General features: G+C 46.7%; 1 protein-coding gene across 2 annotated transcripts in view; it reads left to right on the plus strand.

Moving 5' to 3' along the window:
• LOC106590864 (zinc finger protein DPF3) overlaps positions 1 to 10,146 on the plus strand; it is a 50,007-nt gene extending 39,861 nt beyond the window's left edge. For both annotated transcript variants that reach the window (XM_045695551.2, XM_045695552.2), the window contains 3 exons: positions 8,131 to 8,243; positions 9,178 to 9,259; positions 9,798 to 10,146. In XM_045695551.2, the coding sequence (XP_045551507.1) occupies positions 8,131 to 8,243; positions 9,178 to 9,259; positions 9,798 to 9,865 (263 nt within the window). In that variant the 3' untranslated portion in view covers positions 9,866 to 10,146. The remainder of the gene's footprint in view (positions 1 to 8,130; positions 8,244 to 9,177; positions 9,260 to 9,797) is intronic.
• The last annotated feature ends 16,193 nt before the right edge of the window (positions 10,147 to 26,339 follow it).

A 26,339-nucleotide genomic window follows, 5' to 3' on the forward strand; every position in this document is an offset into this window, starting at 1 on the left:
TGCTCTACAGACTGCACTATAGACTGCTCTACAGACTGCACTATAGACTGCTCTACAGACTGCACTACAGACTGCTCTACAGACTGCACTATAGACTGCTCTACAGACTGCTCTACAGACTGCTCTACAGACTGCACTATAGACTGCACTACAGACTGCTCTATAGACTGCTCTACCGACTGCTCTACAGACTGCACTACAGACTGCTCTACAGACTGCTCTACAGACTCCACTACAGACTGCTCTACAGACTGCACTATAGACTGCACTATAGACTGCACTACAGACTGCTCTACAGACTGCACTATAGACTGCACTACAGACTGCTCTATAGACTGCTCTACCGACTGCTCTACAGACTGCTCTACAGACTCCACTACAGACTGCTCTACAGACTGCACTATAGACTGCACTATAGACTGCACTACAGACTGCTCTACAGACTGCACTATAGACTGCACTACAGACTGCTCTATAGACTGCTCTACCGACTGCTCTACAGACTGCACTACAGACTGCTCTACAGACTGCTCTACAGACTCCACTACAGACTGCACTACAGACTGCTCTACAGACTGCACTATAGACTGCTCTACAGACTTCTCTACAGACTGCACTATAGACTGCACTACAGACTGCTCTACAGACTGCACTATAGACTGCGCTATAGACTGAACTATAGACTGCACTATAGACTGCACTGCTGCGTGTCTCTGGTTCAGCAGAGCTGTACGTACTGTAGCAAGGCCAAGCTGCGTTCTTCATGACTAGAGACTGCTCTACAGACTGCACTATAGACTGCTCTACAGACTGCACTATAGACTGCTCTACAGACTGCACTACAGACTGCTCTACAGACTGCTCTACAGACTGCACTATAGACTGCTCTACAGACTGCTCTACAGACTGCTCTACAGACTGCACTACAGACTGCACTACAGACTGCTCTATAGACTGCTCTACCGACTGCTCTACCGACTGCTCTACAGACTGCTCTACAGACTGCTCTACAGACTGCACTATAGACTGCACTACAGACTGCTCTACAGACTGCACTACAGACTGCACTATAGACTGCACTACAGACTGCTCTATGGACTGCTCTACCGACTGCTCTACAGACTGCACTACAGACTGCTCTACAGACTCCACTACAGACTGCTCTACAGACTGCACTATAGACTGCACTATAGACTGCACTACAGACTGCTCTACAGACTGCACTATAGACTGCTCTACAGACTTCTCTACAGACTGCACTATAGACTGCACTACAGACTGCTCTACAGACTGCACTACAGACTGCTCTACCGACTGCTCTACAGACTGCTCTACAGACTGCACTACAGACTGCACTACAGACTGCACTATAGACTGCTTAACAGACTGCACTATAGACTGCACTATAGACTACACTACAGACTGCACTATAGACTGCGCTACCGACTGCTCTACCGACTGCTCTACAGACTGCTCTACAGACTGCACTACAGACTGAACTATAGACTGCTCTACAGACTGCACTATAGACTGCACTATATACTGCTCTACCGACTGCTCTACCGACTGCTCTACAGACTGCACTACAGACTGCTCTACCGACTGCTCTACAGACTGCGCTATAGACTGAACTATAGACTGCACTATAGACTGCACTATAGACTGCACTGCTGCGTGTCTCTGGTTCAGCAGAGCTGTACGTACTGTAGCAAGGCCAAGCTGCGTTCTTCATGACTAGAGACTGCTCTACAGACTGCACTATAGACTGCTCTACAGACTGCACTACAGACTGCTCTACAGACTGCTCTACAGACTGCTCTACAGACTGCTCTACAGACTGCTCTACAGACTGCACTACAGACTGCTCTACCGACTGCTCTACAGACTGCTCTACAGACTGCTCTACAGACTGCTCTACAGACTGCTCTACAGACTGCTCTACAGACTGCTCTACAGACTCCACTACAGACTGCTCTACAGACTTCACTATAGACTGCACTATAGACTGCTCTACAGACTGCACTATAGACTGCACTACAGACTGCTCTACAGACTGCACTACAGACTGCTCTACCGACTGCTCTACCGACTGCTCTACAGACTGCACTACAGACTGCACTACAGACTGCACTATAGACTGCTTAACAGACTGCACTATAGACTGCACTATAGACTACACTACAGACTGCACTATAGACTGCGCTACAGACTGCTCTACCGACTGCTCTACAGACTGCTCTACAGACTGCACTACAGACTGAACTATAGACTGCTCTACAGACTGCACTATAGACTGCACTATAGACTGCTCTACAGACTGCTCTACCGACTGCTCCACAGACTGCACTACAGACTGCTCTACCGACTGCTCTACAGACTGCACTATAGACTGAACTATAGACTGCACTATAGACTGCACTATAGACTGCACTATAGACTGCACTGCTGCGTGTCTCTGGTTCAGCAGAGCTGTACGTACTGTAGCAAGGCCAAGCTGCGTTCTTCATGACTAGAGATGACCCACACTTTAAAACTGTAAATATATTCTTCTAATATTACACATTGTAATATAGCCAAGGATGACTTCAGTCTAGTAATGTTAGAGATAGTCATGTTTAACCTGTATTACTTTGATTCCAATAAACCAATTTGAAATGAAATCACTAAACAGTAGTCGACCAGTGTTGTATCCCACCATATCTTCTCTGTCCAGTCGTGAACAGTAAGGACACCGAGACTGGTCAGACTGGTCACACATTTCCACACATTTCATCTTTGATTTGATTTGCTTCTTTTTGTGTCTTTTATGCAACTCTCTGCTGGCCCCAGGCTATGTTGGTTCTCTCTCTGCTGGCCCCAGGCTATGTTGGTTCTCTCTCTGCTGGCCCCAGGCTATGTTGGTTCTCTCTCTGCCCCCCTCCCCCCCGGGATGGGTGACGTGTTGGCCGGAAGGATGGGTGATGTATTTGTGTTGGCCGGAAGGATGGGTGATGTGTTGGCCGGAAGGATGGGTGATGTGTTGGCCGGAAGGATGGGTGATGTGTTTGTGTTGGCTGGAAGGATGGGTGATGTATGTGTGTTGGCTGGAAGGATGGGTGATGTATTGGCCGGAAGGATGGATGATGTGTTGGCTGGAAGGATGGGTGATGTGTTGGCCAGAAGGATGGGTGATGTGTTTGTGTTGGCTGGAAGGATGGGTGATGTGTTTGTGTTGGCTGGAAGGATGGGTGATGTGTTTGTGTTGGCTGGAAGGATGGGTGATGTGTTTGTGTTGGCTGGAAGGATGGGTGATGTGTTTGTGTTGGCTGGAAGGATGGATGATGTATGTGTGTTGGCTGGAAGGATGGGTGATGTGTTGGCCAGAAGGATGGGTGATGTGTTGGCCGGAAGCGTGGGTGATGTGTTGGCCGGAAGGATGGCTGATATGTTGGCCAGAAGGATGGGTGATGTGTTGGCTGGACGGATGGGTGATGTGTTGGCTGGAAGGATGGGTGATGTGTTGGCCGGAAGGATGGGTGATGTGTTGGCCGGAAGGATGGGTGACGTGTTGGCCAGAAGGATGGGTGATGTATTTGTATTGGCCGGAAGGATGGGTGATGTGTTGGCCGGAAGGATGGGTGATGTATTGGCCAGAAGGATGGGGGATGTATTTGTATTGGCCGGAAGGATGGGTGACGTGTTGGCCGGAAGGATGGGTGATGTGTTGGCCGGAAGGATGGGTGATGTGTTGGCCGGAAGGATGGGTGATGTATTGGCCGGAAGGATGGGTGATGTATTGGCCGGAAGGATGGGTGATGTATTGGCCGGAAGGATGGGTGATGTATTGGCCGGAAGGATGGGTGATGTGTTGGCCGGAAGGATGGGTGATGTGTTGGCCGGAAGGATGGGTGATGTGTTGGCCGGAAGGATGGGTGATGTGTTTCCCGGAAGGATGGGTGATGTGTTGCCCGGAAGGATGGGTGATGTGTTGCCCGGAAGGATGGGTGATGTGTTGGCCGGAAGGATGGGTGATGTGTTGGCCGGAAGGATGGGTGATGTGTTGGCCGGAAGGATGGGTGATGTGTTGGCCGGAAGGATGGGTGATGTGTTGGCCGGAAGGATGGGTGATGTGTTGCCCGGAAGGATGGGTGATGTGTTGGCCGGAAGGATGGGTGATGTGTTGGCCAGAAGGATGGGTGATGTGTTTGAGTTGGCCGGAAGGGTGGGTGGGTTGGTGAGTGGCCTTTCCCTCTACAGTCTGGTTCTTCTCAAGGTTTCTTCCTACCAAGGCAGTTTGATTGATTCAATAGTGGTGGTTGTCATTGTTTTTGTCGATGAGCCTTCTTTTAGCTAGCTCTCTCTGCATTAGCTGTGTTGTGTTCTTTAGTAAATGGTTATCGATAGGATCCACTCAGCTGCCTTCCTCCATGAGCTTGTGAACATAATCATCAACACAACTCTAATGCTTGATGGAAGACTGGAATCCAGGACTGTAATAGGCCTTCTTTCACTTACATACCCCTTTTTCCATGTTCTTATGATGCTTTTTGGGCATTTTGTTTTTATTTTGGGGGGTAAAGGGGTGGAGGTATTTAATTCACAATCAGAAAGGCCTCTACCTTTTTCATCAATTCAGAGTGATTTCTCATTTCAAACTCATAGCTCACACAAAGTTCATGTCAGGGACTTTTTCCAGCTGATTGTTGCTTTGCTCACCTTGCTGATGTATATTCACGCTAGCTGGCCAGGGCCGTGGGGGAGCGAAGACCGATGGGAACAGGAAGACAGGAAAGAAGACGAGCGTTTTCGAAGAGTTGTTCTGTGACGTGTCTGAAAGTGAGTCAACTTTTTATGGCTTTGAGGACTGCGAGCTGGAGGACATTTTTTTTCCGATGATGAAGGCAATCGGAGCTGAGACAGAACTCTTTTCTTGAAAAGCAAAATTCTTTGCAGGAAAAACTGCAGCTTCTTTTTATGTTTTTGGGGCTTTTTGTAGATACCACTTTGAATAAGTTAGGGAATGTTCTTTTCCTACAAAACAAAGTCTTGAGAGCAAGGATGGACATCAAGGCATCTGTTGCTGTTTGAGAGAGCTTTTTCTTGCAGCTTTTCTTGTTTTTCCTCTGAAGGAGAAAAGCCAGTGCTGTTCTGTAAAACATGGATTTAATCATTTAGTAAAGCCTGAATAGTTCCAGAATTGACTGGAATGAAACCCAAATATAAACTGGTCCTTTACCTCTTGAGCATGCTACTGTTACCTCTGCACTGTTAGGGTGTGGAGGAGGGGTGTGCCTGGACCCTGAGTCGCTCCATTGGTCAGAGAGGACAGTTAGCCGAGAGGGAAGAGCCAATCGGCATCTTCTTGTCTCTCTCTCTCTCTCTCTGTAGAGACCATTTGAAACCGGCTGGTGTAAGAACACATGGAAGAAGATGATTGGATAAATCTGGCTGTCATTGTTCCACCACTGAAGGATGGAAGATATTACCGATCCAAATACCTAGACAATCACACATTCACTCTGGCTCTTGGGTCCAAGATGGGGCTAGAACATGCTTCTAGCAACTTACCTTTAATTGATCAATTACACATCAAACTGTCAACGGCACAGTCATTTCCCTTTCAATTCAATCCCCTTACGTTAATGCATCATCTTGTTCTATTCCTTCTTCTTTTTCCATACAGGCTACAATTATCTCCATGACATAGCCACGACGGAGACTGACTGTCATGACGTAGCCAGGACAGAGACTCACTGTCATGACGTAGCCAGGACAGAGACTGACTGTCATGACGTAGCCAGGACAGAGACTGACTGTCATGACGTAGCCAGGACAGAGACTGACTGTCATGACGTAGCCAGGACAGAGACTGACTGTCATGACGTAGCCAGGACAGAGACTGACTGTCATGACCTAGCCAGGACAGAGACTGACTGTCATGACCTAGCCAGGACAGAGACTGACTGTCATGACGTAGCCAGGACAGAGACTGACTGTCATGACGTAGCCAGGACAGAGACTCACTGTCAGGACGTAGCCAGGACAGAGACTGACTGTCATGACGTAGCCAGGACAGAGACTCACTGTCATGACGTAGCCAGGACAGAGACTGACTGTCATGATGTAGCCAGGACAGAGACTCACTGTCATGACGTAGCCAGGACAGAGACTGACTGTCATGACGTAGCCAGGACAGAGACTCACTGTCATGACGTAGCCAGGACAGAGACTGACTGTCATGACGTAGCCAGGACAGAGACTCACTGTCATGACGTAGCCAGGACAGAGACTGACTGTCATGACGTAGCCAGGACAGAGACTCACTGTCATGACCTAGCCAGGACAGAGACTGACTGTCATGACGTAGCCAGGACAGAGACTGACTGTCATGACGTAGCCAGGACAGAGACTGACTGTCATGACGTAGCCAGGACAGAGACTGACTGTCATGACCTAGCCAGGACAGAGACTGACTGTCATGATGTAGCCCATAATTCTGCAAAAATATCCTATTTGTACAACGCAAAACCCAAAATAATGCATGCAGAGAAAATAGTTTTTAAATTCTACAACCACCTAAAAGGAAGCGATGCCCACAATTTCCACCACAAAGCCCTCACCTACAGAGATATGAACCTGGAGAAGAGTCCCCTGAACCAGCTGGTTCTAGGGCTCTGTTCACAAACACGAACAGACCCAACAGAGCCCCAGGACAGCAACACAATTAGACCCAACCAAATTAGGAGAAAACTAAAAGATAACTATTTGAAAACACTGGATAGAATCAACCTAAAAAAACATAGCAAACTAGAATGCTATTTGGCCCTAAACAGAGAGTACAAAGTGGCAGAATACCTGACCACTGTGACTGACCCAAACTTAAGGAAAGCTTTGACTATGTACAGACTCAGTGATCATAGCCTTGCTACTGAGAAAGGCCGCTGCAAACCTGGCTGTCAAGAGAAGACAGGCTATGTGCACACTGCCCACAAAATGAGGTGGAAACTGAGCTGTACTTCCTAACCTGCCAAATGTATGACCATATTAGAGACACATATTTCCCTCAGATTACACAGATCCACAAAGAATTTGAAAACAAATCAAAAATTAATAAACTCCCATATCTATTAGGCGAAATGCTGTTACCTGTTACCATTAAAACAGGGCAACCAGTGAAGAACAAACAACATTGTAACTACCACCAATATGTATCTGTTTGTCTTCACCTACTATTCCTACTACAACTATTTACACATTGTTAAAAACACTGTACATACCAGATTTAGTTTCTTTTCACTTTTGTTTGTTTATTTCACTTACTTTGGCAATGTAAACACGTTTCCCAATAAAGCCCGTATGAGAGAGAGAGTTGGTTGAGTGCCCAGTCCAATGATTGTCTCTGCCAGGACTGTTTGGTTTCAAGGAGATGAGTGCTTACGGCTCATTTACGGCTCATTGATATCCCATTGACACTGATGAGAACTCACTTGGGGTTTTATGAATGGGTAGCATGTGTTATTCTGACATCTCCGTTATAGTAAAGTAGTAGGCCAGTCATAAGTCAGAAACATTTTTGTGTATTTTTGTATTTCTTTTACTGTAATGTGATTCATAGACTTGTGAATGACTGAGGAGACAGACAGACAGACAGACAGATACCTATTTCTGCTGTGTTCATTTAACATATAGTAGAACTTATTGACCTTTATCGCAGTTTATAAAACAAATCAGAGCTGTTGTGTTTTTCTGCATTGAGTTGTAATGTAAATGAGGCATCTGTCTCTTTCTCCCTCCTTCCCTCCCTCCCCCCTTCCCTCCCTCCCTCCCTCCCTCCCTCCCTCCCTCCCTCCCTCCCTCCCTCCCTCCCTCCCTCCCTCCCTCCCTCCCTCCCTCGCTCCCTCCTTCCCACCTTCCCTCCCTCCCTCCCTCCCTCCCTCCCTCCCTCCCTCCCTCCCTCCCTCCCTCCCTCCCTCTCTCCTTCCTTCCCCTCCCTCCCTCCTTCCTTCCTTCCTTCCTTCCTTCCTTCCTTCCTTCCTTCCTTCCTTCCTTCCTTCCTTCCTTCCTTCCTTCCCTCCCTCCTTCCTTCCTTCCCTCCCTCCCTCCTTCCCTCCTTCCTTCTCTCCCTCCTTCCTTCCCTCCCTCCCTCCCCAGGCCACCCAACCTGTCTGCAGTTCACAGACAACATGATGACGGCAGTGAAGACCTACCAGTGGCAGTGCATTGAGTGCAAGTCCTGTAGTCTCTGCGGCACCTCCGAGAACGACGTAAGTGCGATGGATAACAGTTCCTAGACCTGTGCCTTTATTCAAAATGTGCCTACTCTGAGACTCTCTGCTCTGGGCCCAGGAGATTCCTTAAGACTGGACACTCTAGTTAGCTCCCACAACTACCTAGCCTTTAGCTCAGTGGGCTACCATTGTCTCGAGAGGCATTATGTCAGTTGACAGTGGAAGGGATTTAGCATTGTGTCAGTTGTATTATGTCTGTGATGTAGTGTTGTGTCAGTTACCACCCTGCTTCTGTTACCACCCTGCTTCTGTTACCACATTATGTCTGTTACCACCCTGCTTCTGTTACCACATTATGTCAGTTACCACCCTGCTTCTGTTACCACATTATGTCAGTTACCACCCTGCTTCTGTTACCACATTATGTCAGTTACCACCCTGCTTCTGTTACGACATTGTCTGTTACCACCCTGCTTCTGTTACCACATTATGTCAGTTACCACCCTGCGTCTGTTACCACATTATGTCAGTTACCACCCTGCTTCTGTTACCACCCTGCTTCTGTTACCACCCTGCTTCTGTTACCACCCTGCTTCTGTTACCACATTATGTCAGTTACCACATTATGTCAGTTACCACCCTGCTTCTGTTACCACATTATGTCAGTTACCACGCTGCTTCTGTTACCACCCTGCTTCTGTTACCACATTATGTCAGTTACCACCCTGCTTCTGTTACCACCCTGCTTCTGTTACCACATTATGTCAGTTACCACCCTGCTTCTGTTACCACATTGTGTCAGTTACCACCGTACTTCTGTTACCACATTGTGTCAGTTACCACCCTGCTTCTGTTACCACCCTGCTTCTGTTACCACATTGTGTCAGTTACCACCCTGTGTCAGTTACCACTGGGGGTTACCACTATCTTGAGAAGTGAGTTAACATTGTGTGTTTGTCCCTGTCTGTAGGACCAGCTGTTGTTCTGTGACGACTGTGACAGAGGATACCACATGTACTGTCTAAAGCCCCCCATGACCCAACCTCCTGAAGGTAAGACCACTGGACGGTTTAGTATACATTATAAAGACTGGTAGTAGAAGATAGTGTTAATACACAGAGTCTCTCTCTCTCTTGGCCTGATGTACATTCTCACCGGGAGACTGAGTGTGGCAGAGAGTTCCAGAACAATGTTTTTAAACGTCAAGACATTAAACAGAGGCACAGAACTTAGAACTACCAGCACATGAACAGAACGTTGCACTTCCAGTCCACAACAAGAAAATCAAGTGTTTTGACTCATCTCTCTCTCTCTCTCTCTCCCCTCCTCTCTCCCCCTCCTCTCTACATCTCTCTCTCTTAACCCCCTCCTCTCTACATCTCTCTCTCCGCCCCCTCACTACATCTCTCCCCCTCCTCTCTCTCCCCCCTCCCCCCTCCTCTCTCTCTCCCCCCTTCCTCTCTACATCTCCCCCTCCTCCTCTCTTCCCCCCTCCTCTCTACATCTCTCTCCCCCCCTCTCTCCCCCTCCTCCTCTCCCTCCCCCTCCTCCTCCTCTCTCTCTCTCTCTCTCCCCCCCTCCTCTCTCTAGGGAGTTGGAGCTGTCACCTGTGTTTGGATCTGTTGAAGGACAAGGCCTCAGCCTATGAAGAGCCATAGCATCACACACACTGACACATAATGGATTTACAGGCTCAGGGCGTAACGTTCAGTCTCACCTCGTTCACTTTCTCAGTTTCTTGTGTGAGGAGAAAGTGCTACCCTCTACCTCTGAAATGGAAACACAGCCCTACAGATGCAACACTTCTACAACATGCAATCCCTATCTGCCAATCAGATCTCTACCTCACAACTCCACAACCAACCACAGACAGAACCCAACAGGCAAACAGGCAATACATTCCACCAATGATTTACCAGGTATCATGTGATGTCATAATTAAGCGACATAGGTCAGGACCACTTTCAACCAAAATGTCATGCTGTGCTATAAAACAAAATAAACAAAGAATAGTAGTTAGTTGAAATAGTCATCTTGTTCCACAGTGTTTGACACTGCTGTTGTACCATATACTCTTCTGACTGTTAGCTAACTAGAGATGTTTGTCTTAGCTGAGATCAAAAACACGTATGTGCCTGACAAGGAGAGTTTGTGTCTGTTTGACAAACATTTGATTTCGTTTCCAGTCCCGTCCTTGTTTAGATTTCACCGTGACGTTCTTTCATATTGCACCAAGACATATTAAATATTTTAAATAGCATTACTCACAGGACTTGCCAAACATCATTTTATCTAGGTGTAACACTATCCCTCTTAGGGGTCGTTGCCGCCATTTAAAAAAATATATTTTAGTTGGATCTTAGCAAGGTTTTTTTTTTTATCCCAGTTTGTGGTTACTAGGATACTAAGTACCCAATGACAACGATCTAAACAGTTAATCATTTAAAACTGTGTCGAAATGTCTGGTTGTTGTGACTGTTGCTGTGGACGGATGCTTTGTTTGAAAGAGAAAAGCGATGCAATACGGTGGCAGTCGTGCTCCACTTCAGAGTCTGCTATCTAAATCACGTTTCATGTTACCATACGAGAGGTTTTGCATGTCGTTTAATAACTTTTTGTTTTTTGTTGTTGTTGAAGATTGATGTAGGACATTGGGACGGTATAGGACTGCATCCATAGACCGTAGAGAGACATATTCACACTGGGTCACAAACATATACAAAACACATACCTCGTAGCTCTACCACCACGTTTCAGTCGGTGAATGGTACAAGGCTATCGTTCAACTGGCGTGTAGGATACCTCGCATTGTCCACGTGTAATGCGTCCGTTCTTTTTTTTTTGTACATTTGTATTTTATGTATTAGTAAATGTCAACTTGTTTTATAGGCTTCCCTTCCACTTTGTATATCATTCAAAACTTTTAATGTAAAACTCCAAATTATTATATAATGATTCTCGTTCTTCCACGTGAACATGATGCCAATAGATTGCACTGAACAAGGTCATATAGATGACATTATAGGACTGTTGGATAGATTTAAAGAACACAGGAAACGGAAACACAATCCTGAAACAGTGGTAGAAGATCTGAAATTGTTTTTTAGCGATGTTGTTTTAAAAAAAAAAAAAAAAAAGAAGAAGAAAAAAATAAAGTATTTAATGTTAAAGTGAATGACGGCATCATGACTGGAAATGTCTTACAGCTATTTTCTTATTTTGTTTTTTGCGCTTTTGCGTTTGATATTGTTTCTCCTCAGACAATCATGAAGTAGACTAGATACTGCATATTGATTGAGTCCCAAAGGGCACCCTATTCCCTATATAGTGCACTACTTTTGACCAAAGTTAACAATAGTGCACTAATATAAGGAATAGGATGCAGTTTTGAGATGCAGCCATGATGTTAATTAACATCTGAATGTTTTCCTTGTTTTCACCCCCACGTGGGCTGTTTTAACAACTTCCTGTTTATATCGCCATCACACTCTTGAAAAATGTGTGTCAATATAATTTTGTTTTATATTGGAGACCATCAATTATATATGGATATTATTTTGTGTCAGTTTTGGGTACTTTGTTAAAAGTTTGTATGTTTTAGTTTTTTTTTTGTGTTGAAATAAAGATTTAGTCCTTGGTTATACTCTTGACTAATTCATTTGTTTGAGCTGGTTGGTGATATTGCTCAGAGATCTGTTTTGACATTCCTTTAGTTGAATGTGTTCTGGGATAAGAGCATCCCGCTAAAAAAAAAATGAATACAATGTAAATATCTGTAAAACCTCTCAGTGCAGGTCGAGGTCAAAACTAGGCATCTACTGGCTCCATTTTGTTGGCCTATGGTTCTCACCCTCACATGAGTGTTAGTATTTCCTTCTCTCTCTGCATATTAATACACCTATTCCTTCTCTGTGATCATTACAGACAAGGGACAGTTTGTTGTGTCGTAGTTAAACCATCCAAGGCTTTGTAACCTTGATATGGATCAGTAAGAGCTCGGGGTCATTCAGTGACCACATTTTTTTGTTGTTGCCTTCACTCACAATTACATCCTTGTTTTTCAGGCCTGACCTCTGACCTCTCTATAATGGTCCTGTGTGACCCCTGCTTTCCCTGACTAGTAGTCTTCCTGAGCATGTTGAGAACAGTGCCATTCTGTTTGTGGTATCAGGACTTCCTGAGCATGTTGAGAACAGTGCCAGTCTGTTTGTGATATCAGGACTTCCTGAGCATGTTGAGAACCTTAGTGCCAGTCTGTTTGTGGTATCAGGACTTCCTGACCATGTTGAGAACAGTGCTAGTCTGTTTGTGGTACCAGGACTTCCTGAGCATGTTGAGAACAGTGCCAGTGTGTTTGTGGTATCAGGACTTCCTGAGCATGTTGAGAACAGTGCCAAACTGTTTGTCGTATCAGGACTTCCTGAGCATGTTGAGAACAGTGCCATTCTGTTTGTGGTACCAGGACTTCCTGAGCATGTTGAGAACAGTGCCAGTCTGTTTGTGGTATCAGGACTTCCTGAGAATGTTGAGAACAGTACCAGTCTGTTTGCGATATCAGGACTTCCTGAGCATGTTGAGGACAGTGCCATTCTGTTAGTGATATCAGCACTTCCTGAGCATGTTGAGAACAGTGCCATTCTGTTTGTGATATCAGGACTTCCTGAGCATGTTGAGAACAGTGCCAGTCTGTTTGCGATATCAGGACTTCCTGAGCATGTTGAGAACAGTGCCATTCTGTTAGTGATATCAGGACTTCCTGACCATGTTGAGAACAGTGCCATTCTGTTTGTGGTACCAGGACTTCCTGACCATGTTGAGAACAGTGCCAGTCTGTTTGAGATATCAGGACTTCCTGAGCATGTTGAGAACAGTGCCAGTCTGTTTGTGGTACCAGGACTTCCTGAGCATGTTGAGAACAGTGCCAGTCTGTTTGTGGTATCAGGACTTCCTGAGCATGTTGAGAACAGTGCCAGTCTGTTTGTGGTACCAGGACTTCCTGAGCATGTTGAGAACAGTGCCAGTCTGTTTATGGTACCAGGACTTCCTGAGCATGTTGAGAACAGTGCCAGTCTGTTTGCGATATCAGGACTTCCTGAGCATGTTGAGAACAGTGCCAGTCTGTTTGTGGTACCAGGACTTCCTGAGCATGTTGAGAACAGTGCCAGTCTGTTTGTGGTACCAAGACTTCCTGAGCATGTTGAGAACAGTGCCAGTCTGTTTGTGGTACCAGGACTTTCTGACCATGTTGAGAACAGTGCCAGTCTGTTTGTGATATCAGGACTTCCTAAGCATGTTGAGAACAGTGCCAGTCTGTTTGTGATATCAGGACTTCCTGAGCATGTTGAGAACAGTGCCAGTCTGTTTGTGGTACCAGGACTTCCTGAGCATGTTGAGAACAGTGCCAGTCTGTTTGTCGTATCAGGACTTCCTGAGCATGTTGAGAACAGTGCCATTCTGTTTGTGGTACCAGGACTTCCTGAGCATGTTGAGAACAGTGCCAGTCTGTTTGTGGTATCAGGATTTCCTGAGAATGTTGAGAACAGTACCAGTCTGTTTGCGATATCAGGACTTCCTGAGCATGTTGACGACAGTGCCATTCTGTTAGTGATATCAGCACTTCCTGAGCATGTTGAGAACAGTGCCATTCTGTTTGTGATATCAGGACTTCCTGAGCATGTTGAGAACAGTGCCAGTCTGTTTGCGATATCAGGACTTCCTGAGCATGTTGAGAACAGTGCCATTCTGTTAGTATTATCAGGACTTCCTGACCATGTTGAGAACAGTGCCATTCTGTTTGTGGTACCAGGACTTCCTGACCATGTTGAGAACAGTGCCAGTCTGTTTGCGATATCAGGACTTCCTGAGCATGTTGAGAACAGTGCCAGTCTGTTTGTGGTACCAGGACTTCCTGAGCATGTTGAGAACAGTGCCAGTCTGTTTGTGGTATCAGGACTTCCTGAGCATGTTGAGAACAGTGCCAGTCTGTTTGTGGTACCAGGACTTCCTGAGCATGTTGAGAACAGTGCCAGTCTGTTTATGGTACCAGGACTTCCTGAGCATGTTGAGAACAGTGCCAGTCTGTTTGAGATATCAGGACTTCCTGAGCATGTTGAGAACAGTGCCAGTCTGTTTGTGGTACCAGGACTTCCTGAGCATGTTGAGAACAGTGCCAGTCTGTTTGTGGTACCAGGACTTCCTGAGCATGTTGAGAACAGTGCCAGTCTGTTTGTGGTACCAGGACTTCCTGACCATGTTGAGAACAGTGCCAGTCTGTTTGTGATATCAGGACTTCCTGAGCATGTTGAGAACAGTGCCAGTCTGTTTGTGATATCAGGACTTCCTGAGCATGTTGAGAACAGTGCCAGTCTGTTTGTGGTACCAGGACTTCCTGAGCATGTTGAGAACAGTGCCAGTCTGTTTGTCGTATCAGGACTTCCTGAGCATGTTGAGAACAGTGCCATTCTGTTTGTGGTACCAGGACTTCCTGAGCATGTTGAGAACAGTGCCAGTCTGTTTGTGGTATCAGGACTTCCTGAGAATGTTGAGAACAGTACCAGTCTGTTTGCGATATCAGGACTTCCTGAGCATGTTGAGAACAGTGCCATTCTGTTAGTGATATCAGCACTTCCTGAGCATGTTGAGAACAGTGCCATTCTGTTTGTGATATCAGGACTTCCTGAGCATGTTGAGAACAGTGCCAGTCTGTTTGCGATATCAGGACTTCCTGAGCATGTTGAGAACAGTGCCATTCTGTTAGTGATATCAGGACTTCCTGACCATGTTGAGAACAGTGCCATTCTGTTTGTGGTACCAGGACTTCCTGACCATGTTGAGAACAGTGCCATGCTGTTTGCGATATAAGAACTTCCTGAGCATGTTGAGAACAGTGCCAGTCTGTTTGTGGTACCAGGACTTCCTGAGCATGTTGAGAACAGTGCCAGTCTGTTTGTGGTATCAGGACTTCCTGAGCATGTTGAGAACAGTGCCAGTCTGTTTGTGGTACCAGGACTTCCTGAGCATGTTGAGAACAGTGCCAGTCTGTTTATGGTACCAGGACTTCCTGAGCATGTTGAGAACCGTGCCAGTCTGTTTGCGATATCAGCACTTCCTGACCATGTTGAGAACAGTGCCAGTCTGTTTGCGATATCAGGACTTCCTGAGCATGTTGAGAACAGTGCCAGTCTGTTTGTGGTACCAGGACTTCCTGAGCATGTTGAGAACAGTGCCAGTCTGTTTGTGGTATCAGGACTTCCTGAGCATGTTGAGAACAGTGCCAGTCTGTTTGTGGTACCAGGACTTCCTGAGCATGTTGAGAACAGTGCCAGTCTGTTTATGGTACCAGGACTTCCTGAGCATGTTGAGAACAGTGCCAGTCTGTTTGTGGTACCAGGACTTCCTGAGCATGTTGAGAACAGTGCCAGTCTGTTTGTGGTATCAGGACTTCCTGAGCATGTTGAGAACAGTGCCAGTCTGTTTGTGGTACCAGGACTTCCTGAGCATGTTGAGAACAGTGCCAGTCTGTTTATGGTACCAGGACTTCCTGAGCATGTTGAGAACAGTGCCAGTCTGTTTGAGATATCAGGACTTCCTGAGCATGTTGAGAACAGTGCCAGTCTGTTTGTGGTACCAGGACTTCCTGAGCATGTTGAGAACAGTGCCAGTCTGTTTGTGGTACCAGGACTTCCTGAGCATGTTGAGAACAGTGCCAGTCTGTTTGTGGTACCAGGACTTCCTGAGCATGTTGAGAACAGTGCCAGTCTGTTTGTGATATCAGGACTTCCTGAGCATGTTGAGAACAGTGCCAGTCTGTTTGTGATATCAGGACTTCCTGAGCATGTTGAGAACAGTGCCAGTCTGTTTGTGGTACCAGGACTTCCTGAGCATGTTGAGAACAGTGCCAGTCTGTTTGTCGTATCAGGACTTCCTGAGCATGTTGAGAACAGTGCCATTCTGTTTGTGGTACCAGGACTTCCTGAGCATGTTGAGAACAGTGCCAGTCTGTTTGTGGTATCAGGACTTCCTGAGAATGTTGAGAACAGTACCAGTCTGTTTGCGATATCAGGACTTCCTGAGCATGTTGAGAACAGTGCCATTCTGTTAGTGATATCAGCACTTCCTGAGCATGTTGAGAACAGTGCCATTCTGTTTGTGATATCAGGACTTCCTGAGCATGTTGAGAACAGTGCCAGTCTGTTTGCGATATCAGGACTTCCTGAGCATGTTGAGAACAGTGCCATTCTGTTAGTGATATCAGGACTTCCTGACCATGTTGAGAACAGTGCCATTCTGTTTGTGGTACCAGGACTTCCTGACCATGTTGAGAACAGTGCCATGCTGTTTGCGATATAAGAACTTCCTGAGCATGTTGAGAACAGTGCCAGTCTGTTTGTGGTACCAGGACTTCCTGAGCATGTTGAGAACAGTGCCAGTCTGTTTGTGGTATCAGGACTTCCTGAGCATGTTGAGAACAGTGCCAGTCTGTTTGTGGTACCAGGACTTCCTGAGCATGTTGAGAACAGTGCCAGTCTGTTTATGGTACCAGGACTTCCTGAGCATGTTGAGAACCGTGCCAGTCTGTTTGCGATATCAGCACTTCCTGACCATGTTGAGAACAGTGCCAGTCTGTTTGCGATATCAGGACTTCCTGAGCATGTTGAGAACAGTGCCAGTCTGTTTGTGGTACCAGGACTTCCTGAGCATGTTGAGAACAGTGCCAGTCTGTTTGTGGTATCAGGACTTCCTGAGCATGTTGAGAACAGTGCCAGTCTGTTTGTGGTACCAGGACTTCCTGAGCATGTTGAGAACAGTGCCAGTCTGTTTATGGTACCAGGACTTCCTGAGCATGTTGAGAACAGTGCCAGTCTGTTTGAGATATCAGGACTTCCTGAGCATGTTGAGAACAGTGCCAGTCTGTTTGTGGTACCAGGACTTCCTGAGCATGTTGAGAACAGTGCCAGTCTGTTTGTGGTACCAGGTCTTCCTGAGCATGTTGAGAACAGTGCCAGTCTGTTTGTGGTACCAGGACTTCCTGACCATGTTGAGAACAGTGCCAGTCTGTTTGTGATATCAGGACTTCCTGAGCATGTTGAGAACAGTGCCAGTCTGTTTGTGATATCAGGACTTCCTGAGCATGTTGAGAACAGTGCCAGTCTGTTTGTGGTACCAGGACTTCCTGAGCATGTTGAGAACAGTGCCAGTCTGTTTGTCGTATCAGGACTTCCTGAGCATGTTGAGAACAGTGCCATTCTGTTTGTGGTACCAGGACTTCCTGAGCATGTTGAGAACAGTGCCAGTCTGTTTGTGGTATCAGGACTTCCTGAGAATGTTGAGAAAAGTACCAGTCTGTTTGCGATATCAGGACTTCCTGAGCATGTTGAGAACAGTGCCATTCTGTTAGTGATATCAGCACTTCCTGAGCATGTTGAGAACAGTGCCATTCTGTTTGTGATATCAGGACTTCCTGAGCATGTTGAGAACAGTGCCAGTCTGTTTGCGATATCAGGACTTCCTGAGCATGTTGAGAACAGTGCCATTCTGTTAGTGATATCAGGACTTCCTGACCATGTTGAGAACAGTGCCATTCTGTTTGTGGTACCAGGACTTCCTGACCATGTTGAGAACAGTGCCAGTCTGTTTGCGATATAAGAACTTCCTGAGCATGTTGAGAACAGTGCCAGTCTGTTTGTGGTACCAGGACTTCCTGAGCATGTTGAGAACAGTGCCAGTCTGTTTGTGGTATCAGGACTTCCTGAGCATGTTGAGAACAGTGCCAGTCTGTTTCTGGTACCAGGACTTCCTGAGCATGTTGAGAACAGTGCCAGTCTGTTTATGGTACCAGGACTTCCTGAGCATGTTGAGAACAGTGCCAGTCTGTTTGCGATATCAGGACTTCCTGAGCATGTTGAGAACAGTGCCAGTCTGTTTGTGGTACCAGGACTTCCTGAGCATGTTGAGAACAGTGCCAGTCTGTTTGTGGTACCAGGACTTCCTGAGCATGTTGAGAACAGTGCCAGTCTGTTTGTGGTACCAGGACTTCCTGACCATGTTGAGAACAGTGCCAGTCTGTTTGTGATATCAGGACTTCCTGAGCATGTTGAGAACAGTCCCAGTCTGTTTGTGATATCAGGACTTCCTGAGCATGTTGAGAACAGTGCAAGTCTGTTTGTGGTACCAGGACTTCCTGAGCATGTTGAGAACAGTGCCAGTCTGTTTGCGATATCAGGACTTCCTGAGCATGTTGAGAACAGTGCCATTCTGTTTGTGGTACCAGGACTTCCTGAGCATGTTGAGAACAGTGCCAGTCTGTTTGTGGTATCAGGACTTCCTGAGAATGTTGAGAACAGTACCAGTCTGTTTGCGATATCAGGACTTCCTGAGCATGTTGAGGACAGTGCCTTTCTGTTAGTGATATCAGCACTTCCTGAGCATGTTGACAACAGTGCCATTCTGTTTGTGATATCAGGACTTCCTGAGCATGTTGAGAACAGTGCCAGTCTGTTTGCGATATCAGGACTTCCTGACCATGTTGAGAACAGTGCCAGTCTGTTTGTGGTACCAGGACTTCCTGACCATGTTGAGAACAGTGCCAGTCTGTTTGTGGTATCAGGACTTCCTGAGCATGTTGAGAACAGTGCCAGTCTGTTTGTGGTACCAGGACTTCCTGAGCATGTTGAGAACAGTGCAGGTCTGTTTATGGTACCAGGACTTCCTGAGCATGTTGAGAACAGTGCCAGTCTGTTTGCGATATCAGGACTTCCTGAGCATGTTGAGAACAGTGCCAGTCTGTTTGTGGTACCAGGACTTCCTGAGCATGTTGAGAAAAGTGCCAGTCTGTTTGTGGTACCAGGACTTCCTGAGCATGTTGAGAACAGTGCCAGTCTGTTTGTGGTACCAGGACTTCCTGAGCATGTTGAGAACAGTGCCAGTCTGTTTATGGTACCAGGACTTCCTGAGCATGTTGAGAACAGTGCCAGACTGTTTGTGGTACCAGGACTTCCTGAGCATGTTGAGAAAAGTGCCAGTCTGTTTGTGGTACCAGGAATTCCTGAGCATGTTGAGAACAGTGCCAGTCTGTTTGTGGTACCAGGACTTCCTGAGCATGTTGAGAACAGTGCCAGTCTGTTTGTGATATCAGGACTTCCTGAGCATGTTGAGAACAGTGCCATTCTGTTTGTGGTATCAGGACTTCCTGAGCATGTTGAGAACAGTGCCAGTCTGTTTGTGATATCAGGACTTCCTGAGCATGTTGAGAACAGTGCCATTCTGTTTGTGATATCAGGACTTCCTGAGCATGTTGAGAACAGTGCCAGTCTGTTTGTGATATCAGGACTTCCTGAGCATGTTGAGAACAGTACCAGTCTGTTTGCGATATCAGGACTTCCTGAGCATGTTGAGAACAGTGCCAGTCTGTTTGTGATATCAGGACTTCCTGAGCATTTTGAGAACAGTGCCATTCTGTTTGTGATATCAGGACTTCCTGAGCATGTTGAGAACAGTGTCAGTCTGTTTGTGATATCAGGACTTCCTGAGCATGTTGAGAACAGTACCAGTCTGTTTGCGATATCAGGACTTCCTGAGCATGTTAAGAACAGTGCCATTCTGTTAGTGATATCAGGACTTCCTGAGCATGTAGAGAACAGTGCCATTATGTTAGTGATATCAGGACTTCCTGAGCATGTTGAGAACAGTGCCATTCTGTTTGTGGTACCAGGACTTCCTGACCATGTTGAGAACAGTGCCAGTCTGTTTGCGATATCAGGACTTCCTGAGCATGTTGAGAACAGTGCCAGTCTTTTTGTGGTACCAGGACTTCCTGAGCATGTTGAGAACAGTGCCAGTCTGTTTGTGGTACCAGGACTTCCTGACCATGTTGAGAACAGTGCCAGTCTGTTTGTGATATCAGGACTTCCTGACCATGTTGAGAACAGTGCCATTCTGTTTGTGGTACCAGGACTTCCTGACCATGTTGAGAACAGTGCCAGTCTGTTTGCGATATCAGGACTTCCTGAGCATGTTGAGAACAGTGCCAGTCTGTTTGTGGTACCAGGACTTCCTGAGCATGTTGAGAACAGTGCCAGTCTGTTTATGGTACCAGGACTTCCTGAGCATGTTGAGAACAGTGCCAGTCTGTTTGCGATATCAGGACTTCCTGAGCATGTTGAGAACAGTGCCAGTCTGTTTGTGGTACCAGGACTTCCTGAGCATGTTGAGAACAGTGCCAGTCTGTTTGTGGTACCAGGACTTCCTGAGCATGTTGAGAACAGTGCCAGTCTGTTTGTGGTACCAGGACTTCCTGACCATGTTGAGAACAGTGCCAGTCTGTTTGTGATATCAGGACTTCCTGAGCATGTTGAGAACAGTGCCAGTCTGTTTGTGATATCAGGACTTCCTGAGCATGTTGAGAACAGTGCCAGTCTGTTTGTGGTACCAGGACTTCCTGAGCATGTTGAGAACAGTGCCAGTCTGTTTGTCGTATCAGGACTTCCTGAGCATGTTGAGAACAGTGCCATTCTGTTTGTGGTACCAGGACTTCCTGAGCATGTTGAGAACAGTGCCAGTCTGTTTGTGGTATCAGGACTTCCTGAGAATGTTGAGAACGTACCAGTCTGTTTGCGATATCAGGACTTCCTGAGCATGTTGAGGACAGTGCCTTTCTGTTAGTGATATCAGCACTTCCTGAGCATGTTGAGAACAGTGCCATTCTGTTTGTGATATCAGGACTTCCTGAGCATGTTGAGAACAGTGCCAGTCTGTTTGCGATATCAGGACTTCCTGAGCATGTTGAGAACAGTGCCATTCTGTTAGTGATATCAGGACTTCCTGACCATGTTGAGAACAGTGCCATTCTGTTTGTGGTACCAGGACTTCCTGACCATGTTGAGAACAGTGCCAGTCTGTTTGTGGTACCAGGACTTCCTGACCATGTTGAGAACAGTGCCAGTCTGTTTGCGATATCAGGACTTCCTGAGCATGTTGAGAACAGTGCCAGTCTGTTTGTGGTACCAGGACTTCCTGAGCATGTTGAGAACAGTGCCAGTCTGTTTGTGGTACCAGGACTTCCTGAGCATGTTGAGAACAGTGCCAGTCTGTTTGTGGTACCAGGACTTCCTGACCATGTTGAGAACAGTGCCAGTCTGTTTGTGATATCAGGACTTCCTGAGCATGTTGAGAACAGTGCCAGTCTGTTTGTGATATCAGGACTTCCTGAGCATGTTGAGAACAGTGCCAGTCTGTTTGTGGTACCAGGACTTCCTGAGCATGTTGAGAACAGTGCCAGTCTGTTTGTGGTACCAGGACTTCCTGAGCATGTTGAGAACAGTGCCAGTCTGTTTGTGGTACCAGGACTTCCTGACCATGTTGAGAACAGTGCCAGTCTGTTTGTGATATCAGGACTTCCTGAGCATGTTGAGAACAGTGCCAGTCTGTTTGTGATATCAGGACTTCCTGAGCATGTTGAGAACAGTGCCAGTCTGTTTGTGGTACCAGGACTTCCTGAGCATGTTGAGAACAGTGCCAGTCTGTTTGTCGTATCAGGACTTCCTGAGCATGTTGAGAACAGTGCCATTCTGTTTGTGGTACCAGGACTTCCTGAGCATGTTGAGAACAGTGCCAGTCTGTTTGTGGTATCAGGACTTCCTGAGAATGTTGAGAACGTACCAGTCTGTTTGCGATATCAGGACTTCCTGAGCATGTTGAGGACAGTGCCTTTCTGTTAGTGATATCAGCACTTCCTGAGCATGTTGAGAACAGTGCCATTCTGTTTGTGATATCAGGACTTCCTGAGCATGTTGAGAACAGTGCCAGTCTGTTTGCGATATCAGGACTTCCTGACCATGTTGAGAACAGTGCCATTCTGTTTGTGGTACCAGGACTTCCTGACCATGTTGAGAACAGTGCCAGTCTGTTTGTGGTACCAGGACTTCCTGACCATGTTGAGAACAGTGCCAGTATGTTTGTGGTATCAGGACTTCCTGAGCATGTTGAGAACAGTGCCAGTCTGTTTATGGTACCAGGACTTCCTGAGCATGTTGAGAACAGTGCCAGTCTGTTTGCGATATCAGGACTTCCTGAGCATGTTGAGAACAGTGCCAGTCTGTTTGTGGTACCAGGACTTCCTGAGCATGTTGAGAAAAGTGCCAGTCTGTTTGTGGTACCAGGACTTCCTGAGCATGTTGAGAACAGTGCCAGTCTGTTTGTGGTACCAGGACTTCCTGAGCATGTTGAGAACAGTGCCAGTCTGTTTATGGTACCAGGACTTCCTGAGCATGTTGAGAACAGTGCCAGACTGTTTGTGGTACCAGGACTTCCTGAGCATGTTGAGAAAAGTGCCAGTCTGTTTGTGGTACCAGGAATTCCTGAGCATGTTGAGAACAGTGCCAGTCTGTTTGTGGTACCAGGACTTCCTGAGCATGTTGAGAACAGTGCCAGTCTGTTTGTGATATCAGGACTTCCTGAGCATGTTGAGAACAGTGCCATTCTGTTTGTGGTATCAGGACTTCCTGAGCATGTTGAGAACAGTGCCATTCTGTTTGTGATATCAGGACTTCCTGAGCATGTTGAGAACAGTGCCAGTCTGTTTGTGATATCAGGACTTCCTGAGCATGTTGAGAACAGTACCAGTCTGTTTGCGATATCAGGACTTCCTGAGCATGTTGAGAACAGTGCCAGTCTGTTTGTGATATCAGGACTTCCTGAGCATTTTGAGAACAGTGCCATTCTGTTTGTGATATCAGGACTTCCTGAGCATGTTGAGAACAGTGTCAGTCTGTTTGTGATATCAGGACTTCCTGAGCATGTTGAGAACAGTACCAGTCTGTTTGCGATATCAGGACTTCCTGAGCATGTTAAGAACAGTGCCATTCTGTTAGTGATATCAGGACTTCCTGAGCATGTAGAGAACAGTGCCATTATGTTAGTGATATCAGGACTTCCTGAGCATGTTGAGAACAGTGCCATTCTGTTTGTGGTACCAGGACTTCCTGACCATGTTGAGAACAGTGCCAGTCTGTTTGCGATATCAGGACTTCCTGAGCATGTTGAGAACAGTGCCAGTCTTTTTGTGGTACCAGGACTTCCTGAGCATGTTGAGAACAGTGCCAGTCTGTTTGTGGTACCAGGACTTCCTGACCATGTTGAGAACAGTGCCAGTCTGTTTGTGATATCAGGACTTCCTGACCATGTTGAGAACAGTGCCATTCTGTTTGTGGTACCAGGACTTCCTGACCATGTTGAGAACAGTGCCAGTCTGTTTGCGATATCAGGACTTCCTGAGCATGTTGAGAACAGTGCCAGTCTGTTTGTGGTACCAGGACTTCCTGAGCATGTTGAGAACAGTGCCAGTCTGTTTATGGTACCAGGACTTCCTGAGCATGTTGAGAACAGTGCCAATCTGTTTGCGATATCAGGACTTCCTGAGCATGTTGAGAACAGTGCCAGTCTGTTTGTGGTACCAGGACTTCCTGAGCATGTTGAGAACAGTGCCAGTCTGTTTGTGGTACCAGGACTTCCTGAGCATGTTGAGAACAGTGCCAGTCTGTTTGTGGTACCAGGACTTCCTGACCATGTTGAGAACAGTGCCAGTCTGTTTGTGATATCAGGACTTCCTGAGCATGTTGAGAACAGTGCCAGTCTGTTTGTGATATCAGGACTTCCTGAGCATGTTGAGAACAGTGCCAGTCTGTTTGTGGTACCAGGACTTCCTGAGCATGTTGAGAACAGTGCCAGTCTGTTTGTCGTATCAGGACTTCCTGAGCATGTTGAGAACAGTGCCATTCTGTTTGTGGTACCAGGACTTCCTGAGCATGTTGAGAACAGTGCCAGTCTGTTTGTGGTATCAGGACTTCCTGAGAATGTTGAGAACGTACCAGTCTGTTTGCGATATCAGGACTTCCTGAGCATGTTGAGGACAGTGCCTTTCTGTTAGTGATATCAGCACTTCCTGAGCATGTTGAGAACAGTGCCATTCTGTTTGTGATATCAGGACTTCCTGAGCATGTTGAGAACAGTGCCAGTCTGTTTGCGATATCAGGACTTCCTGAGCATGTTGAGAACAGTGCCATTCTGTTAGTGATATCAGGACTTCCTGACCATGTTGAGAACAGTGCCATTCTGTTTGTGGTACCAGGACTTCCTGACCATGTTGAGAACAGTGCCAGTCTGTTTGTGGTACCAGGACTTCCTGACCATGTTGAGAACAGTGCCAGTCTGTTTGCGATATCAGGACTTCCTGAGCATGTTGAGAACAGTGCCAGTCTGTTTGTGGTACCAGGACTTCCTGAGCATGTTGAGAACAGTGCCAGTCTGTTTGTGGTACCAGGACTTCCTGAGCATGTTGAGAACAGTGCCAGTCTGTTTGTGGTACCAGGACTTCCTGACCATGTTGAGAACAGTGCCAGTCTGTTTGTGATATCAGGACTTCCTGAGCATGTTGAGAACAGTGCCAGTCTGTTTGTGATATCAGGACTTCCTGAGCATGTTGAGAACAGTGCCAGTCTGTTTGTGGTACCAGGACTTCCTGAGCATGTTAAGAACAGTGCCAGTCTGTTTGTGGTACCAGGACTTCCTGAGCATGTTGAGAACAGTGCCAGTCTGTTTGTGGTACCAGGACTTCCTGACCATGTTGAGAACAGTGCCAGTCTGTTTGTGATATCAGGACTTCCTGAGCATGTTGAGAACAGTGCCAGTCTGTTTGTGATATCAGGACTTCCTGAGCATGTTGAGAACAGTGCCAGTCTGTTTGTGGTACCAGGACTTCCTGAGCATGTTGAGAACAGTGCCAGTCTGTTTGTCGTATCAGGACTTCCTGAGCATGTTGAGAACAGTGCCATTCTGTTTGTGGTACCAGGACTTCCTGAGCATGTTGAGAACAGTGCCAGTCTGTTTGTGGTATCAGGACTTCCTGAGAATGTTGAGAACGTACCAGTCTGTTTGCGATATCAGGACTTCCTGAGCATGTTGAGGACAGTGCCTTTCTGTTAGTGATATCAGCACTTCCTTAGCATGTTGAGAACAGTGCCATTCTGTTTGTGATATCAGGACTTCCTGAGCATGTTGAGAACAGTGCCAGTCTGTTTGCGATATCAGGACTTCCTGACCATGTTGAGAACAGTGCCATTCTGTTTGTGGTACCAGGACTTCCTGACCATGTTGAGAACAGTGCCAGTCTGTTTGTGGTACCAGGACTTCCTGACCATGTTGAGAACAGTGCCAGTCTGTTTGTGGTATCAGGACTTCCTGAGCATGTTGAGAACAGTGCCAGTCTGTTTATGGTACCAGGACTTCCTGAGCATGTTGAGAACAGTGCCAGTCTGTTTGCGATATCAGGACTTCCTGAGCATGTTGAGAACAGTGCCAGTCTGTTTGTGGTACCAGGACTTCCTGAGCATGTTGAGAACAGTGCCAGTCTGTTTGTGGTACCAGGACTTCCTGAGCATGTTGAGAACAGTGCCAGTCTGTTTGTGGTACCAGGACTTCCTGACCATGTTGAGAACAGTGCCAGTCTGTTTGTGATATCAGGACTTCCTGAGCATGTTGAGAACAGTGCCAGTCTGTTTGTGATATCAGGACTTCCTGAGCATGTTGAGAACAGTGCCATTCTGTTTGTGGTACCAGGACTTCCTGAGCATGTTGAGAACAGTGCCAGTCTGTTTGTGATATCAGGACTTCCTGAGCATGTTGAGAACAGTGCCAGTCTGTTTGTGGTACCAGGACTTCCTGAGCATGTTGAGAACAGTGCCAGTCTGTTTGTCGTATCAGGACTTCCTGAGCATGTTGAGAACAGTGCCATTCTGTTTGTGGTACCAGGACTTCCTGAGCATGTTGAGAACAGTGCCAGTCTGTTTGTGGTATCAGGACTTCCTTAGAATGTTGAGAACGTACCAGTCTGTTTGCGATATCAGGACTTCCTGAGCATGTTGAGGACAGTGCCTTTCTGTTAGTGATATCAGCACTTCCTGAGCATGTTGAGAACAGTGCCATTCTGTTTGTGATATCAGGACTTCCTGAGCATGTTGAGAACAGTGCCAGTCTGTTTGCGATATCAGGACTTCCTGAGCATGTTGAGAACAGTGCCATTCTGTTAGTGATATCAGGACTTCCTGACCATGTTGAGAACAGTGCCATTCTGTTTGTGGT

This window comes from Salmo salar, chromosome 15 (assembly GCF_965601325.2).
Source record: "Salmo salar chromosome 15, fSalSal1, whole genome shotgun sequence".
In the NCBI taxonomy this organism is placed as follows: domain Eukaryota; kingdom Metazoa; phylum Chordata; class Actinopteri; order Salmoniformes; family Salmonidae; genus Salmo; species Salmo salar.